At 31.1% G+C, this 2,106-nt stretch overlaps 1 protein-coding gene across 1 annotated transcript in view; it reads right to left on the bottom strand.

Moving 5' to 3' along the window:
• Positions 1-2,106, bottom strand: part of LOTGIDRAFT_162080 (hypothetical protein) — a gene marked incomplete at both ends in the record, with an annotated part of 18,029 nt that overhangs the window by 5,245 nt on the left and 10,678 nt on the right. The window contains 2 exons of the mRNA XM_009058016.1: positions 864-1,030; positions 1,551-1,669. Of these exons, the coding sequence (XP_009056264.1) occupies positions 864-1,030; positions 1,551-1,669 (286 nt within the window). The remainder of the gene's footprint in view (positions 1-863; positions 1,031-1,550; positions 1,670-2,106) is intronic.

Genomic DNA, 2,106 nt, shown 5'->3' with positions numbered 1-2,106 from the left:
AATCTTGCAAATAGAGATGTAAGACAGCTGAAAAAATTTTTTTCTCAATTTATATGGCATTGAATGTACTTTAAACAACATTGGTCATAACTTATCAAAGTTTTTACACAATTGTCAAGTTCTAACATGTTGGATTGATTCACAGTGTTTTTCACACTGTTTACTATTTGAATCACTATTCCTTGAAAGAATGTATGAATTATCACCTTGATGTCTGACTAGCCAAATTAAAGCAAGTACAAAAGATGGGTTCATAAATATAAAAAAAACTTGTGGCAATGGCTAATGAATATGCAAATTAGGTCATGTATTTATGTTCCGTGAAAACAGAACATTCTTGAAGTTGATGAATCGGTTGGAATTGAATGCAAAGGGCATGAAATTGGTCCGAATAACATAAATTGACTAAATGTTTCAATTTAGTAATCACATGATTGTTTTTACCAAGATCTTTTTTTGTCACACGCAAGGCCATTTTGTAGAAAGATGTAAAAAGACTGACCTCAAAATGGATGTCCTTCATGGAAAAGAACAAGGAATTTAAGGAAAATCTGTGTTTTCTTATGTCTTAAGCAATTTATGAAATGAGTTGCCAGATTAAATATTCATTACTAAATCTGGCAACTCATTTCATAAACTTCATATTACACAAGCATCTGTTTAAGATCATTTATATACTATATAAATAGTTTTTACCCTCTAGATCAGTAAGGAAAGTCTCACAAGCGAATACGCCCACCAGCAGCTTGATAAAGAGCTAAATGTTATCTGTAAAACAGGGGCAACTACAATATACGCCCATACTAACGTGTGGGCGTATAAAAAAAATGTTCTTCTTTTTTACAAGTGATTACTGTACCTACCATGTTCTTTACCACCTATATATAAATCAACAGGTAAATACTGATCAGCTAGTTGTTTACTGACTGGTAATTGTTGATTGTTAACATCTAAATATCGTAAATAATACCATGAAGAATCAACAAATGTATCCATTGTATCAGTTTCTCTTTTAGCATCTCCACCACATCTGAAAATATTGTATATAACATTAGAAGGTACATATAGCAAGCTGTTGGTCATTCAACACCAAAGTTTTTATACACTGTATTATATTCAAGTCATAAATAACCTTCATCAGACATATTTCATGGCTTCCAACCCTGGGTACATGTGAGAAGATTTTTATAAAATATTATGACAAATATTTAGTAATAAGCTAGACCTTTCGGCTAACTGGAACCTTTGTTGTTAATGAGCCATTTGGTTCCATCGCCATACTAGCATAAACTTCCAAAAGGTTGAGAAACAGAACTTTTCTTAACATGTATTAATGGATGACTTACAACTTTTCTTAACATGTAATAATGGATGACTTACAACTTTTCTTAACATGTAATAATGGATGACTTACAACTTTTCTTAACATGTAATAATGGATGACTTACAACTTTTCTTAACATGTAATAATGGATGACTTACAACTTTTCTTAACATGTAATAATGGATGACTTACAACTTTTCTTAACATGTATTAATGGATGACTTACTTTGGACACTGACAGTTGACCCATTCTTCTATTTGTGATAATGGTGAAGAGCCTTTATTAGATAATTGTTTGACTCTAGGTAATTCTACCGGCAGATCTTCTATATTCACTGGCACATACTATAATATAATAAACATTTAAAGTAAAGTTACTTCCAATTTCTAGTCATTCCAAACTATTCACTTATAGTTTGGGCGAGAATGGTAAAATTTGAAATGTCACATTGTCTTTGAGTTATAAGATGTAATTTCTGTCGATTCAGTCAGACATGTATTTATTATAAGCAATAACTAAAAGAAAGCCACAAGTGAGACAAAATTAATTTTATACATTTTTTTTTTTGTATAAACAATATTTATTAACATAATAGGATTGGGCAACCTCTCCTTTTATACTTAAGCAATATGCAATGTCTGGATAACATTTTGAAGAATAAGATCCCTATCATCACAAATTGTGCACACTTCTGCAGAGAATCATCTCCATGATCCAAAAGTGCCTACATTTACTTTTAAAATAGCCTACACCTGTTCCAAACCATGTGTCAAAAAGCATA

This window comes from Lottia gigantea, assembly GCF_000327385.1.
Source record: "Lottia gigantea unplaced genomic scaffold LOTGIsca_32, whole genome shotgun sequence".
Taxonomy (NCBI): Eukaryota; Metazoa; Mollusca; class Gastropoda; family Lottiidae; genus Lottia; species Lottia gigantea.
This window is presented reverse-complemented; position numbering and strand designations above follow the sequence as displayed.